The sequence below is a fragment of the Taudactylus pleione genome, unplaced genomic scaffold, assembly GCF_031769625.1.
Source record: "Taudactylus pleione unplaced genomic scaffold, aTauple2 ptg000114l, whole genome shotgun sequence".
Lineage (NCBI taxonomy): Eukaryota > Metazoa > Chordata > Amphibia > Anura > Myobatrachidae > Taudactylus > Taudactylus pleione.
In genome coordinates this window covers 19,416,381-19,430,147 of record NW_028284516.1, presented here as the reverse complement: position 1 = coordinate 19,430,147, position 13,767 = coordinate 19,416,381, and the positions used below count along the sequence as shown (strand labels likewise).

The following is a 13,767-nucleotide window of genomic DNA, read 5'->3' as shown; positions in this document are numbered from 1 at the left end:
CGCACTGGTCGACCATCGACCCGCTTGTGAGCGTTATGCGCTCATGTGCGGGTCTGAATCAGGCCCTTTATCTCCATCCATTTATCTCTCACCAAGGCCCCCCACACACGGTGCGAATTTAGAAACGATTTGATGCGTGCTCTCGCTGTCGCTGATTGTGGTCGCTGATCAATTGAACCTGCAGAAAATTTCGACCTATCTTTCATGATTTGGTACACATCATTTCATGTGTGTGCATGATGAATGATGCGATGGGTGATATGTTGTCACTTTTCCTGGCCACTCCCCTCCTCCATTTTGTAACAGCCGACGGAGAGACAGAAGATGCATCGTGAGGTTGTTTGCTACAAACGATATATTGTTAACCTGCAGTCGTTAACGACTGATCTATATCGTTTGTACAATCGCTCCATGTGTAAGCACAATATCGTTTGTCCTGGGGTGTTCAGGAGTTCAAGGGAAATCGAAAAAGATTTTGGATCGTTTGCAAATCGCACCATGTGTGGGGGCTCTTAGTACATAGACCCCTCGGGTACCACAGTGGGCTAGGATAACAGAATTGAGAGACCTCTACCACCTTAAGAATGGTCAGACATGGGTTAAAAAAAATAAACACCTGAAAATTCACCATGATAGCTGCTTCAAATACATTGTTCCCTATTCAAAAACAAGAATTTATGACTAGAGATACATTTTAACCACCCAGGGGAGTCTAGAAAAGATTTTACTTTAGAAACTTATAATAATTCTCTTTGATGTACAGTGTAATATGCAAGCACCTTCTTATGTTTGCTTCACATGGACCGAAACTTCCCATGCATACCAGAGCGGTCTTGCTATGCCAGATAAAAAAAATATATATTAATCTAGTTATTGCAGCCTAGAGTTGTGATGCCACCAATTTTATTCTCCATCTGCACAGAAGCAGAGAATCAGCAAAGAAAAATAAGAACATCAAGGTTTTTTTTTTTAAATTATAGTCCGACAAATGAAAATCATTTTATAAGGTAACATCTGTTTTTCTGAAACCAATTTAAGTGCAATTATGGTAACTATCTACTCAAAAGACATAGCAAAGAGCAGATCTAATTTGTTGTAAATTGAAGAAACTCATCGCCCCCCCTTTCCCAAGCAGCGGCAGTGAGTAAAAAGTTCTTGGTGAGGGGGGTCATGGAAAGATCACATGCAACAGAGGTTTTGTATCACATCTCCAAATTACTCAGAGGTACTGTAGTCTTGCAAATTAAACTAAACTTCCCTAATTCCAAGAAATAACACTGCAGTGAAAATTGGTTGTATGACTTTGAAAGGAAAATATTCTTTACATCTTCAAAAATGTGAGTGAAGAGAAGAAATCACGGGCCATTGCTGCAAAGAGGTACACTCTGTACCCTTCCTTTTCACCGATTTCCTGTGGATCATTTTCGGGTGCAGCCATGCAGAATTTGGGTGAAGGGACTAGCTAAAAGGGTCTTGTTGATGACAAAGGGCCGAATTCAGTTCAGTGTGATGTAGAACAGCCGCGGGAGGGAGCTCCCCGAAGCTATTCAATACACCGCGCTGTTTGGGCGGCTAAAGGATTTCTTGCACCCCCCTGGAGATGCGAGGAGAAATCCGACAAAAGTGCCGGGCGCGCAGCTGTTTACCGGCTTAGCGCAGCGCCAAAAACCGCGTGCCCGGCACTTTAGTCCGAGAATTCCGGTTACCGCACCTTAACACCCAAGTTAAGTCGCGATAACCGGCATTCTCAGACTTAACCCATTCCCGACAACGCTAACAGCGAGTTGAATTGAATAGCTACGGGAGCTCCCTCCAGCTGCTATTCCACACCGCACTGAATTAAATTCGGCCCATTGGGTCTATTCAATAGAAATCAAATTAATAAAAAAATGGGGGATGTAGTTGTGAAACCGGCGCACACTATGCCGGTGGTCACTTTACTGATGCCGGAATCCCGATAAAAGTCAGAATCTTGGCTCGACAATCCCGGCGGCTGCGATCCAGAAAATAAGTTAGGGTTAGGTTTAGAGTTAGGGGTTAGGCACTAGGGCAGGGGTCAGGGAATTTTTTTACCTTTTACCTCAAAATATATTTAGATACGCCGACGTTACCCCCTTGATTTGAAAGGAAATCATATAGTAGTGCCCCCATAGTTATGCCCCTGTAGTAGTGCCCTCATAGTTATGCCCCTGTAGTAGTGCCCCCATATATACCCCTGTAGTAGTGCCCCCATATGATGCCCCTGTAATAGTGCCCCCACATAACAGTGGCAAACGCAGGATTTTTTAAAAGGGGGGTTTCCACATAAATGGCTACAGAACCAATGACAAAAAAGTCTAACAAGAATAAGCCTGCAACATGCACTTTGTGTACTTCAAGTGTTCTAATAAAAATAACAATAAATAATATAAATAACAAGGCGTAAAACTTGCTTATGCACAATGTGTAATAGTATGTACGTAGAAAATGTAAATTACCAGTGCAATTTCAACATTTGAACTAAACGTAACTGACAGACACACACACATACACACACACGCACTGACAGACACACATACTCACACCCCAGCACTCATCTAAAAAACACACATGCAGAGCCCAAAGGCGGTCCTCTGGCATCATTTATTAAATATTATCCCCCTCCCCCCATTCACAAATACAGCAGTCCTGTGGCATCATTTATTAAATATTATCCTCCCCCCTCACAAATACAGCAGTCCTCTTGCATCCCCCCCTTTCACAAATACAGCAGTCCTCTGTCATCGCCCCCCCCCTCCCCCCCGCAAGTACGTACAGCAGTGATCTGCCTACATTTATTAATTTGTTAAACATTATCCTTCCCCCCCCGCACCCCCACCCACATTTGTTAAACATTATCCTCCCTCCCCACCACAAATACAGTAGTCCTCTGGCATCCTCCCCCACCGCCTGCTGCCCTCCCCCCCCCCTCGCCCGTAAATACATACAGCGGAGATCTGCCTATCCCCCCCCCCGGCACCCCCACCGACGTGATGAGGCTCCAGGACTCGTCAGCGCTGGCAGTACTGGACACGGTGTCCCGGCAGCAAGCGCTCTCATCCACTCACATTGCTGGTCATGGTGCTGCTATGGGAACTGACTGGGAGGAGCTTGCGCGCTGCAGTTCCCCCTACAGCCAGCCCAGGCAGTGTCGTCTTCTTTACAAAAAAAAAAGTTATTCTGTTCCGCTGCTCGCCGGGCTGGCGGTGATGGAGCAACGGGCAGGGGGGGTTTCTAGGTACTCGGAAACCCCCCTGCGTGCGCGGGTGATATAATGCCCCTGTAGTGCCGCTTGTACCAAAAAAAACCACTTACCTTAATCCCCGCTCCTGCATCTGCTGCCGTCCTGTCCGCCCGGCTGCTCCTCGGAGCTATGGGAGAGACGTCATGACGTCTCTCCCATAGTGCGCATGGAGAGAGGCGGAAGCTGGAGTTCAGAAGGGAATTCCAGCCTCCGGCTAACGCGGTGCTGCAGGGAAGAAGCCAGGCGCCCGCTGGTAATAACATATCAACTGGCGTCCGGATTAGAGCCTCCCTGCAGCACAGCCGGGCATGCCAGTCCATTACCCCCAGGAATTTCATTTTTACCCCATGTGGGGTAATTTACCCCTGTTCCCCAACCACTGCACTAGGGGGAGGGTTAGGCTGCAAGAGCAGAAGGTTAGGGTTATTCTGCGAGAAAGGTGGGTTAGTGTAGGGGAAGGTTTAGTTTACTTACCTGCAGGCATCAGCATTTTAACCGTCGGGATTCTGGCGTCTGTACTGCAACCGCCGGCATTGTGTCCGTAAGGATCACTTACCTAACCCCAAAAATGGATCAGTGTTTGCAAAATGTGAATTGCAAAAATCCACTAAAGTTGTTTAGATAATTAGAGCCCGTCTACATTTTTGGAATTATATATACATTTCAATCTACCACTGTCAGTAGGATGCAAGAAAAAAGCCAAAAACAAAAAGAAAGTTAAAATTACAGGAAAAGCTTATTTTTATTTTTTGCTTTACAATCCAATAAACAGACTTCAAAATAGAAGATTTAAAACCTAATTTCCATAAGGCAGCGCAAGTCTGTGCTGCAGAATTGGAGACCAGTAGCATGGGGTCATGTTGCCTAACTTGTTCTCGTATTTCTCTACACTTCAACAGTTGTTCCAATCTTATGAGATCCCAATGGGCTCTTGACTCCTTGTAATGATTATTTGGGCACCTGGTCAGGAAACTATTTTTGGGATTGCGCCTGGTCAAGAAAGACGGTTCCCACATAACATACCAAGCGATACTGGGGGGGAAAACAGCAAAATTATTTTTGTAGATGGGGACAACAGGATTGTTTCCATTTGCGGGACGGTTATTATTCTGTCTGTAGCTTCTAGTTTACTGCCCTTCTCCAGTGTAATGGTTAAAATCTCGCACAACAGAGAAGTTTCGGGCCAGTTTAAAACATTAGGATGGCTTACGAACTCCTTCACTATCAATGAATAGAGGTCCAGCTCTCCCTGTAGCAAATAGCAATACAGTGCATCCGGAAAGTATTCACAGCGCTTCACTTTTTCCACATTTTGTTATGTTACAGCCTTATTCCAAAATGGAATAAATTCATTTTTGTCCTCAAAATTCTACACACAATACCCCATAATAACAACGTGTAAAAAGTTTTTTTTAAGATTTTTGCAAATTTAATTTAAAAAAAAAAAAATCACATATACATAAGTATTCACGGCCTTTGCTCAATACTTTGTTGATGCACCTTTGGCAGCAATTACAGCCTCAAGTATTTTTGAATATGATGCCACAAGCTTGGCACATCTATTTTTGGGCAGTTTCGCCCATTCCTCTTTGCAGCACCTCTCAAGCTCCATCAGGTTGGATGGGAAGCGTTGTTGCACAGCCATTTTAAGATCTCTCCTTAGATGTTCAATCAGATTCAAGTCTGGGCTCTGGCTGTGCCACACAAGGACATTCACAGAGTTGTCCTGAAGCCACTCCTTTGATATCTTGGCTGCGTGCTTAGGGTCGTTGTCCTGCTGAAAGATGAACCGTCGCCCCAATCTGAGGTGATGAGCGCTCTGGAGCAGGTTTTCATCCAGGATGTCTCTGTAGATTGCTGCATTCATCTTTCCCTCTATCCTGACTAGTCTCCCAGTTTCTGCCGCTGAAAAACATCACCACAGCATGATCCTGCCACCACCATGCTTTACTGTAGGGATGGTAGTGGCCTGGTGATGAGCGCTGCCTGGTTTCCTCCAAACATAACGACTGGCATTGACGCCAAAGAGTTCAATCTTTGTCTCATCAGACCAGAGAATTTTGTTTCTCATGGTCTGAGAGTTCTTCAGGTGCATTTTGGCAAACTCCAGGAGGGCTGCCATGTGCTTTTTACTAAGGAGTGGCTTCCGTCTGGCCACTCTACCATACAGCCCTGATTGGTGGATTGCTGCAGAGATGGTTGGCGTTCTGGAAGGTTCTCCTCTCTCCACAGAGGAGTGCTGTAGCTCAGACAGAGTGACCATTGGGTTCTTGGTCACCTCCCTGAATAGGGCCCTTCTCCCACGATCACTCAGTTTAGACGGCCGGCCAACTCTAGGAAGAGTCCTGGTGGCTCCAAACTTCTTCCATTTACAGATGATGGAGGCCACCAGAGCCGGCCCTAGACATAGGCAAACTAAGCAAATGCCTAGGACATTTGGAATGCCTAGGGGCATCCAAGCCCGCCTAGGGCCGGTGGAGGTTTGGTGCAGGCATGGCCGGAGCCCCTGCTACTGGCTGGGCAGAAACTCTGGCAGCTGCTACTGCCGCTGTGCAATATCCATGATCGGAGCTCTGCTGACAGCTCCGATCGGGCCTGTCAGCAGCAACAGTGAGCGGGCAATGGCGGAACAGCCGGACGCAGTTTGCAGGGGTGGAGTACAGAACAACGGCTAGTGTTTAGCGCTGGGATGGCTCTGAGGTATCACACAATCAGAATGAGCTTCTGCGCATGGGCAGAATCTCATTCAGGACTTAAGTAATGGGGACAGGAGGGCTGCTGCACCATGGGCCTTTACGGAGCTACGTAGGAGAAACGATAAATCTGTAAGCAATAAATTGAAGGGTTTGGGCTTGTACCAACTTTGCTATAGTGTGTGAAGTAATTTGTACTTGGGACTAAGGGCCTGATTCAGAGACGGACGTAATGGCGATATTTACGCAGATAGAGTGATTGTTCGCTATTGCGCATGCGGGTAAGTCACACTGCGCACACTGCGATTGTTTTGCGATTACAGCCGCACAGAGGATTCACTCGCAAAGTGAGTGACAGGTTATCAGCATTTGGGGGAGGTAACGGAGGGGTGTTTAAGAAAACATAGGCGTGTCTCACCGTTTAAAGCCAGTTTCATGGGCGTGCATAAATTAGCCATTGTGATCGTTTTTGCAGCATGAGAGCTTGTCAGGAGAGCTGCAGTGTTTGCGGCTGGACAGACTTGTCTTACATGCTGCGTGACTGGCCGATGTGCGTCGATGTTACCAATGTTTACGTAGGAGAGAACAACATTGGAAGGATATGAGAATGTAGCAGTGGACGTCCTTATGCTCAGGTAAGCTTTGGAAGCATTAGCTTATTTTCATTAGCGTCTATCTCTGAATCAAACCCTAAATACAGTATGTAGAACAACTGATCCAGTAGAGTGAGCTAGTTACTACTTTTGTTTCTATTCACATCGGGCCTGATTAAGAGAATTGCGCTGATGGCATTGTAGCTGCGAATTTCTATGTAGAGGCTTTAAGAGAATTCAAATGTCGCAGCCATCAGGAAATGAATTGAACACTTTAGAATTACAATGGTCTAAGCAGACAAAGGGCCTGATTCAGCAAGGATCGCAATTGCAAAGCTGCACGCTGGCTATAGATATGATGTATGCACGCTGGCAGCTTTGCAATGCGATCTTTGCAATCATGCAAATGCAGCAGGAGGTGTAGGACATCCCCTGCTGCATTAGCCATCCCAGCACTGCGACGGAGGTCACCATCGCGGCCTCAGCTTACTCAGGCTGGCCGGCTTGTGAGCCCAGCAAACTGAGTATGTCCACGCAGTCCCTGGGCAGGCCATTCGTGGAAAACAGGGGGACACGCCCCATTTCAAGCAACGCCGGCCGCCCCCGCCTCGTCCCTTAATTGCCTCTGCCTGTCAATCAGGCAGAGGCATTCCAGGGCTAGTGTGCGTGTTAGCAGGACCCATACTGTAACTGCACACTCGCAGAATGGGTCCTGCGCATGCGGTACAGAGAGGTACGCACAAAGGCGCTGTTGCATTCGGAGCAGACAATGTCAGAAATGAGGCAAAGTGATGGGCTTCCTGGGTGGTGACTGGGAGGTGGCCTGGACTGAAGTGAACGCAAAAAACCTCCCATCTCAAGGGCGTGTTATGGGAGTGTGCGGGCGTGTCAGTGAAAGCGGCTGCGTTCTCAGACGCACCGCTGCAGCCACAGAGGCCATGTTTAGATGGAGAATCTACACCAGCCATGGGGCTGAAGCAAATGATGATGGTGCATGTGATGGTGGCGTGTCAAGAACATTCCGGCTGCCCCCTTCAGGAGGATCAGCCAGGTCTGCATAGCAGGGGCTGTGGTACAGCATGGGGGGGCGTTGCCGAGGACATTACCCAGCATTAGGGGAGGAGCGGTGGGAGGTGACCACACGGTTGAGTTATCGTAGCTCCATCCTCACTACACAGTTCAGAGATTACCAGCATTATGAAGCGAGAAGCGGGGCCATGATGACGCAGCTCAGCGTGAATTACGTCATTGGCTCTCCTGCTGTGGATGGTGCGAGGGGGTCCAGTGGTAGGCGACCAGCCAGGAGCACCACACGATATTTTGGAGCCTCCTGGTCGTTCCAGGAGAGTAGGCAAGTATGGTCAAGAATCACCAGTGGTGTTACACTGAAAGCAGGCTTCTTAGTCCTTGCACATTCAGACGCAGGCTACTACACCATGGGAAGGCAGAGACTAGCATTTGCATATTATCACCACCGCAACTCTGGCAACTGACACAAGAGAGGATGTAGCAGCTTCCACCTCTAGACCAGACCCTTCATTTGTAAAAAGAAAATTTTTTACTATAATGCCCACACATAGCAAAACGCCAGAGCAGTTTGGTTCCGATGCCGACACATTTCAACCTTCACTTACTGAAATTTCTTCTTGAATAATAGTCCACAAAACATATGCAGCCGATATTATATTAATACCTTGGATCACAATGGAGCCAAAGCTAAGTGGGGACAACCTGTAACCATTGCTAATGCAGTCCATTTTAGAGCCCTAACTTCTTAAATTGCTAAATGTTTGGAATGTGTTCTGGCTGATTGTACCCCAGGAGATCAGGTTCATGCTGGGACTCAATTTTACATTATAAGACAGCATTGCAACAAATAATTCTGCACAGTGGGCCAATGCTGATTACCTTGCTTGCAGCGGCCCTCTTTGTGTCCTTGAGTTTATCACTTGCCTTGTCCAGACTTACTCTCTGCTGTTGTACATGAGCTTCCAGCGCCTGCATTTCTCTGGTCTTTTTATGCAATTCAGATTTCAGGATTCCAACTTCCAAGTTTAGCTCATTCATCTTAATGTCACTGCTGCTAAGCTGTAACAGATTGATGTCAGATATATTGAAGTGAAATATGTTATAAACAGATGTTTTTAAAAAGCATCATAATTAGTTTGTGGTACTGAGATTCTAGCGAAGCCATGTGTCTGACAAAATCCGAATAGTTACAGCAAATGGGAATCATGCAATGTAAATCAGAGAATGGACAAATATAGTTCAACTGTAATGGATGGGTGTCTGTGTGTTTGCCGAAAATGTAACTGCAATATGCGGTCATAGCTTCTGTTTCAGATTAATTACAAACAAGAACCACTTGCCTAATCTTGTCAGCATGTCTTGTTGCTGTTTTCCACATTTCTGTTTACTAATGCACTGATTTACTTCACTTTGTCTGGTCTAAGCTGATTTTTACAAAAACTGTATGTTTGTTCTACGTAAGGAGGTATTGAGGCCTATTTATTACCGCAGTTATTGGGGCCAATCCACTGAAAATGTCTGCTTACAGAGTATCACCGTATTATTTAGTACAGGTACACTATTTACCATTAGGGTACCCAAAACCAGAGCCGTAGCAGGGCATAACCCCACCTCTCCAACATGTGACATCATGATGTCACAAATGAGGGGCCAAGCAGGCTGTGACCAGGAAGCCTAGCGCCGAAGGTGTTCTAAGAACACGTGGGGAAGGCTCTCAGGTTGGTCTCAAACACACAGGAGCTGGCACAGTGTGGAATGCTGACGGTTGAAATACCGGCACCGAAATCCCGACACGTTGCGTTCCCGGCACCAGAATCCCGACCGCCGGCATCCTCAAGGTAAGTTTTGGGAATTAGGGGAGGGTAAGGTTTAGGGGTTACAGTTAGGCACTAGGGGGGGTTTAGGGTTAGACACTAAGGGGAGAGGGTTAGGTTTAGGGTGCGGGAAGGGTGAGGTTAGATTTAGGCACTAGGGTGGGAGGTTAGGTTTAGGCACCGGGGAGGGAGGGTTAGATTTAGGGTGCGGGAAGGGGGAGTTTAGGTTTAGGCACTAGGGGGGAGGTTAGGTATAGGCACTAGGGGGGAGGTTAGGTTTAAGCACCAGGGAGGGAGGGTTAGGTTTAGGGTGCGGGAAGGGGGAGGTTAGGTTTAGGCACTAGGGGGGAGGTTAGGTTTAGGCATTGGGGAGGGACGGTTAGGTTTAGGGTGCAGGAAGGGGGAGGTTAGGTTTAGGCACTAGAGGGGAGGTTAGGTTTAGGCACCAGGGAGGGAGGGAGGGTTAGGGTAGCAGTTAGGATTAGTGCTACAATACTTATGTATGGGCGTCGGGATTCTGACTGTTGGGATCCCATACCCAACCTGTCAGAAACACCTCTTTATGAAGAGAGGTGCATGTATCAAACATATTTTGATGTTCAAGGGTAAAATGCGTAATTAGCTGAAAAATGGCAAAACACATCTACAGAAAGTATTTACTACTTTAACCAGCTCATTTATCCCAGGATACCTTAAAGCAGAATTATTGTTGAGTGATGTTACATCAAGGAACAGTTTTATTGATTATTTAACTATAAAACAAAAGATTTTTTTTAAAATTACCCTGTTTTATATTTCAGTATAGTATTTGCTCCATTATCCGTGTCAATAAAGGCTATCAATGCTTACTTTTTGTGACAGATAAGCTAATGTTCTACATGTAACTGCTGTCATCATACGTCAGTAATTCCTTCATAAGCAATTGTTACACCTATAAAATTACTAATAAAATAAAAAAAACACAGCATATGACCAACCGCTCATTACTAAAACACCATAGTAATAGTCATCCTCTTTCCCTGAAGTTTAAACAGTACACTAAATTACAAATGTCAGCATGTTAAAAAGCCCCTGTTTATCTTTAAAATGTAATTACAGCAGCTGAAGAAGAATGCCTAATTTACAGGCTACTGAATGAAAGGAATAAAATAACATCGTTTTAGCTAAGATAATAAGACACAGGAAATTTGTATTATTGTAACGGAACTCTCAGAGGTTATAATGTATTATTTAAGGTAAATACTAAAACATGTGAATTTACAGCAATGTACTAAAGAAGATAAAGACTTCTCACTTAACAAGTTGTATGGTAAATAAAGATATATAACTGTGTAATCAAAGACCAACAATTACAGTGATGTTGGCCACACACGGCAGATATTGGCAAGTTTGCGGCCTTACAACTAAAGAGAGATGCCTGCGAACTATCACATTTAAGATGATTGGATAATGTTCCGAAAATGTAGATGATGTCACGTTAGCTCTTTAATCGCTGAACTGTTTATGAGAACACTGACAAATCATGGACAGCTGTGTTTTGGACTTATGATCATCAGACTCATTATCAACGTTGTCCAGCTGAAATCAATTCTATGGGGGAGATGTAGCATACTTTCTAAAGAGTAAAAATAGAGAAGTTGCACCTAGAAAACAATCAGCTTCTCTCATTTAATAAAAGGTTCTAGATAAACGATAGCTTGAAGCTGATTGGTAACTTTTCCACTTTTCTCTTTAGTAGGTGTGATACATCTCCCCTTGGGCGGGATGTACTAAGGTAAAAAAAAATGCGGTATAACACATTTCTCATATATACCAAACTCAGGAATCCGATACATTCTGGAGTTTGGACCCGATGGGCTTCTTTTCATGACGCCCCCTGTGAGGGATCCAATTGCATAACTTCCAGCTCCCTCCGCGACGCGCGCATCATTTTGCGCTTGCGCAGAATGATGCCAGAGGGACTTTTTGGGTCATAAACTCGGAAGTCCCTTTATCGCAAAGGGCAGATTTTACCGGGAGAACTGTCCTTTGCGATTTTTTACATACATACTGGCGATATTATCGCCAGTATGTACCCAATAATTGCCGGTATGTACGGCTGAGTACATCCCACCCCTTATGTGAGTAGAACATACACAGCTAATGGCCATGGGGCCACAAATGAGTATGATCATATAGCATGCGCCAATTCAGGGGCGTATTAATGGCCAAGGGGACCCCTCCTCCAAAACAGCAGCCCCAGCCCCACATATTCTTATGCCAACAAGCGGATCGCTCCTTCTCCGCAGCACCATCTTCCCAGTGATATTCAGGATGATGGTGCATGCACACAAGTCAGCAAAGGCCAGAGTATTTGCTTTCACTACGCAGAACCATCGTCTTGAAAGTGTCACTGGGAAGATGGCGCCACAGTGGAGGACGGATTAGCTTGCCGGCATAATTTAAGTATAACTCTGGGTGCAGGGTGTGCGGTGCTGGGACCCTCCAGGGGTCCATGTACAACGCACATTCTGCACTCATTGTAACTACGCCTATGCGCCAATTAAAGGCATATTTACTCACAAAGCCTTTACTGACACTGACTATGAATACAGCTGTTATGAGACAAGATCACATCATGCAACTATGTTAATTATGATGCAACTGACAAATGTAACAATAACATAGAAAAATGAATGAATATGTCGATGTAGAGGTACTGCTGTACAAATGTTCTTACCTCTGTTTGTCAATAACTGGGCTTGTTTTGTTATTGTGTTTGCTCCCAATTGTAAAGCACTGTGGGGTATGCTGGCGCTGAGTAAATAAATGTTAATAAAATAAATAAGAATAAAGAACATAATATTAGGACTACAAAGAGAACTTTGTTGCAGCTACAAATCTGATACAACAGATTTGTCACTGCATCATCGTTTATTTTTTTTTTAACACATGTAACCTTTTCCCCAACACTAATTATAATATAGACATCACCAGAAATCCATCCATACTCTAAACCGCACCCACTTACATATGGATTTATTTGTAGTTTAGGCAAGATGTATGAATCACTCCTTACAAAATGATTGTCTGTGCAACTCGTAACTGACAAAGCTGCAGAACAGAACTTTCAACAAGTGAACAAACTTTGTTGTCACATGACTTTGTAGTAGAGATGAGCAGTTTGGTTTGGCTGAAAACCAAAAACACCAGAACTTTGGAATTCAGACTAGAACAATGGGCCTGATTCAGAGCCACTCGTAAGCGGCAGCTCGTTCGCTCCGAGCGATGTTTGCCCAACTGCGCACGCGTACGGATCGTTATACGCATGCGCGAACCAGTCAGTGCGGCCGAAATTCATGTGCTCGCAAAATAGCGAATGCCTGCTATTTTGAGTGACAGAATGAGGCGTATGTGGGTGGTAACAGGGGAAGGTGCTTGAAAACGGGGAGTGGAGATCCGATCGCAGGCGTGCTTAAAGGTCAAAACGGGCGTTTTAAGGGAGTGCATAATTAATCCAGCAGCGTCATTGACCACGTCACTTGGTTTTTTTTAACTTAGAACTGCTCGCAAAATAGTGGTTGAAAAAACCAACCACTAGAATAGCGAGCAGTTCAGACGCTGTTCGATGTACTCGATTAATCTAATAAATAGCAGACATGACGTATGGTGCGAGTGGCCAGGGGGCGTATTTTTCAAATTTACGTTCGCATGTTTTGCTCACTCGTTCAGACTTAGAGGCGTGAACAGACCGCAAAGTGCGAACGGTTCATTTGAATAGCCACCCCTTTTTAGAAAACGAACGACCGCAAATAGCGAGTGGCTCTGAATCAGGCCCAATGTCCCGACTCGGGTCTTCTCGCCAAGTTCGGAATTCAGATTTAAAAACCTGATCTCAAGTATTTTGGATTGCATTTAAGTCCCTCCCCCGTGATTTCAGGAGCTGTGAGGTGACCAAAATTGACTGATTTAGACACTCGCCATAGGCAGCAATTCCAATGTCGCAAAAAGTATGGGTGAATGAAATCACACTGTATAATGCAATGCTAAGAATGGTCTTGATATTAAAAAAAAAAAATCCAATAACTCTAAAGGTGCGTACACACTAGACGATGTGCTCACGATGCGATATCATGAGCGATTTCCATTGAACTCTCCCCGGCAGTTCCCCAGCACTCCAGAACACAATATGGTGCTAAAAAGTGTCCAACAATCTATTGTGCGATTTGCAGTGCGTCGTGTACGAGATTGGCAGATCTTTCCTGCTGTAGGCAAGATCTGAAGAAGCGATGTACGACCCGCAGGTACACGCATCAGCCTACGTGAAATATTTTACAGCATTTGTCCTTCCGAAGCGTCCAAATAGGGCGAATCATGCAAAATATCGTCTAGTGTGT

At 45.3% G+C, this 13,767-nt stretch overlaps 1 protein-coding gene across 5 annotated transcripts in view; it reads right to left on the bottom strand.

Annotated features, from left to right (window-relative positions):
- Window positions 1-13,767, bottom strand: part of LOC148524991 (uncharacterized) — a 465,228-nt gene that overhangs the window by 449,875 nt on the left and 1,586 nt on the right. For all 5 annotated transcript variants that reach the window (XM_088471429.1, XM_088471430.1, XM_088471433.1 and 2 more), the window contains exons 2-3: window positions 12,111-12,187; window positions 8,457-8,636 (exon numbers count right to left, since the gene is read on the bottom strand). In XM_088471429.1, the coding sequence (XP_088327555.1) occupies window positions 8,457-8,615 (159 nt within the window). In that variant the 5' untranslated portion in view covers window positions 8,616-8,636; window positions 12,111-12,187. The remainder of the gene's footprint in view (window positions 1-8,456; window positions 8,637-12,110; window positions 12,188-13,767) is intronic.